The sequence below is a fragment of the Citrus clementina genome, unplaced genomic scaffold (genome assembly GCF_000493195.1).
Source record: "Citrus clementina cultivar Clemenules unplaced genomic scaffold, Citrus_clementina_v1.0 scaffold_5, whole genome shotgun sequence".
In the NCBI taxonomy this organism is placed as follows: domain Eukaryota; kingdom Viridiplantae; phylum Streptophyta; class Magnoliopsida; order Sapindales; family Rutaceae; genus Citrus; species Citrus x clementina.
The window spans coordinates 3,200,317-3,202,903 of NW_006262201.1; the positions used below are offsets into that span (position 1 = coordinate 3,200,317).

At 38.3% G+C, this 2,587-nt stretch overlaps 1 protein-coding gene across 1 annotated transcript; it reads left to right on the forward strand.

The window, feature by feature from the left end:
* The first annotated feature begins 324 nt into the window (after nt 1-324).
* Nucleotides 325-1,728, forward strand: LOC112097778. Its single transcript, XM_024183355.1, has 4 exons — nt 325-752; nt 864-1,002; nt 1,084-1,269; nt 1,402-1,728. The coding sequence occupies exons 1-4, from the start codon at nt 325-327 to the stop codon at nt 1,726-1,728; spliced, it is 1,080 nt and encodes a 359-aa protein (XP_024039123.1).
* The last annotated feature ends 859 nt before the right edge of the window (nt 1,729-2,587 follow it).

Sequence of the window (2,587 nt, forward strand, 5' to 3'; positions counted from 1 at the left end):
TCTGTGGACACGACCCTACTCAATCACTATACACAATTTATTTAGAGTAGGTATTTATTTTTGCTGGTTTTGACAACCATCAAATTTTGGCGCCGTTGCCAGGGATTGGTGTCATTTATTTAATCCTTTTTACGTTTTACTTGGTGTATGGTTCGTTCTTCTCGTACAGGTACACTTTCATTTGATCCTGAAATTGAAAAGACAGCTCGCCAACTGAGACAGCAGACGAAGCGAGCTAAGCAACGATCCTCGTCACCTTTGCTTTATAAAACAGGTACGGTGCCTGATTTGGTTGAATCATCCAACGATTCAGAAGAATAAGTGATGGATAGAGTTGTACTTGTAGAAAGAACTCTTAGAGAGTTAGCTGAACCAGACTTGAATCAACAACCATTTTGCATTCAATATGTGGACTTGGAGGTAAATTTTGAATTAAAGTCTGGTCTTATTCATTTGTTACCCAAGTTTCGTGGTTTTGCAGGTGAAAATCCTCATAAACATCTCAAGGAGTTTTATGTCGTGTGTTCAAGCATGAGGCCACAAGGCGTGACTGAAGAGCAAATTAAGCTGCGTGCTTTTCCTTTCTCTTTAGATGGACTAGCTAAAGACTGGTTGTACTACTTGCCTCCTGGATCGATTACAACATGGAATAGTTTGAAGAAGCAGTTCCTCGAGAAGTACTTTCTTACTTCAAGAGCTGCCAACATCAGAAAAGATATTTGTGGGATCAGACAACTTCCTGGGGAGACTTTGTGTGAGTATTGAGAGTTATTCAAACAATTGTGTGCCAGCTGTCCTCAGCATCAGATTTCTGATCAACTTCTTATTCAATATTTTTACGAATGACTGTCATTAATGGATAGGAGTATGATAGATGCTGCTAGTGGAGGTGTATTGGTGAACAAGACCCATACTCAAGCAAGGAAGTTGATCTCAAATATAGCTGCCAATGCACAACAATTTGGCAGTAGGCAAGATCCTACTTCAAAGAAGGTGAATGAGGTAAATATTTCTTCTGTTGAACAACGTTTAGATAAACTTACTTCTCTTGTGGAAAAGTTTGTTGTAGGTAATGTGCAACAGGTAAAGACTTGTGGCATTTGTTCCAATATGGGTCATTCAACTTATATGTATCCTACACTTCAAGAAGAACCCGTTGAACAAACCAATGCAGTTGGAGGATTTCCAGGCATGCCTCAGGGGAAGTATGATCCTTATGCACAAACATACAATATGGGATGGAAGCATCATCCCAACTTTAGCTATGGAGTTAAGCCATCAGGATTCCCACAACAATACCCATCAAGACAACCAGCCCCTCCACAGTCAAACTTCAAGTCAGATATATCTCTTGAAGAAATTGTTAAATCACTTGCGACTAACACTCAACAATTTAAGCAGGCAACTACAATAAGCATTCGGAATTTGGAGAACCAAATGAGCCAATTGGCGACAACAGTGAGCCGTCTGGAGTCTCAAGTATTAGGGAGATTACTTTCACAATCCGAGGTGAATCCAAAGCAAAACAATAGTGTTGTCATCCTTAGAAGTGGGAAGGAGTTGCAAGAGTCTAGTAAGAAAGTGACAAAGCATGTAAAAGATGAGCTTGAGAAGAATGAATTGATGCCTAAATCTCAAGATGCACAACCCACCAGAGCGAAACCCCTACCTATTGTGATACCTCCTCCTTTTCCAAGCCGGTTTGCAAAATCCAAGAAGGAGGAATAAGAAAAAGACATCCTTGAGACATTTCGCAAGGTTGAGGTAAATAGTCCTTTATTAGATGCTATAAAACAAATACCTCGATATGCCAAAGTCCTTAAGGAACTGTGTACCTCTAAGAGAAAATTAAGAGGAGATGAAAAAGTTCACATAGGGGAGAATGTTTCAGCAGTTCTCCAAAAGAAACTACCTCCTAAGTGTAAGGATCTAGGTATGTTTACTATCCCTTGTAAAATTGGTAGTGTTAGAGTTGAAAAGACTATGTTAGATCTAGGAGCTTCTATTAATGTCATGCCTCGTTCCATTTATTCATCTTTGAATGTTGGTCCATTAAAAGAAATTAGCGTGATAATTCAACTAGCTGATAGGTCTAATGCATATCCTGATGGGGTATTAGAAGATGTCTTAGTACAAGTTAATGAGTTGGTTTTTCCTGCTGATTTTTATGTACTTGATATGGAAGAGGATAACTCCTCTAATTCTGTCCAAATTTTGCTAAGAAAACCTTTTCTTAAGACTGCTAGGACTAAAATGGATGTACATAAAGGGACTCTCACTATGGAGTTTGATGGAGAGGTTATAGAATTCAATATGAATGATGGAATGAAATATCCTAGTGAGGAACATTCGGTATTTTCTGTGGATGTTATTAACCCTATAGTGCAGGAAGTTTTTTACAAGGAAACAACGAAGACATTTTATGACAGAATAATTTTGAAAAAGGAGTTCTCTGTTGGTCAAAAAGTTCTTTTTTTTTTCATTCTAAGGTTAAACTTTTTCCTGGTAAATTACGTTCTTGCTGGGTTGGACCTTTTATTGTTACTAATTTTTTTCTTTATGGTGCAATTGAGATTCGGAGTCCGAC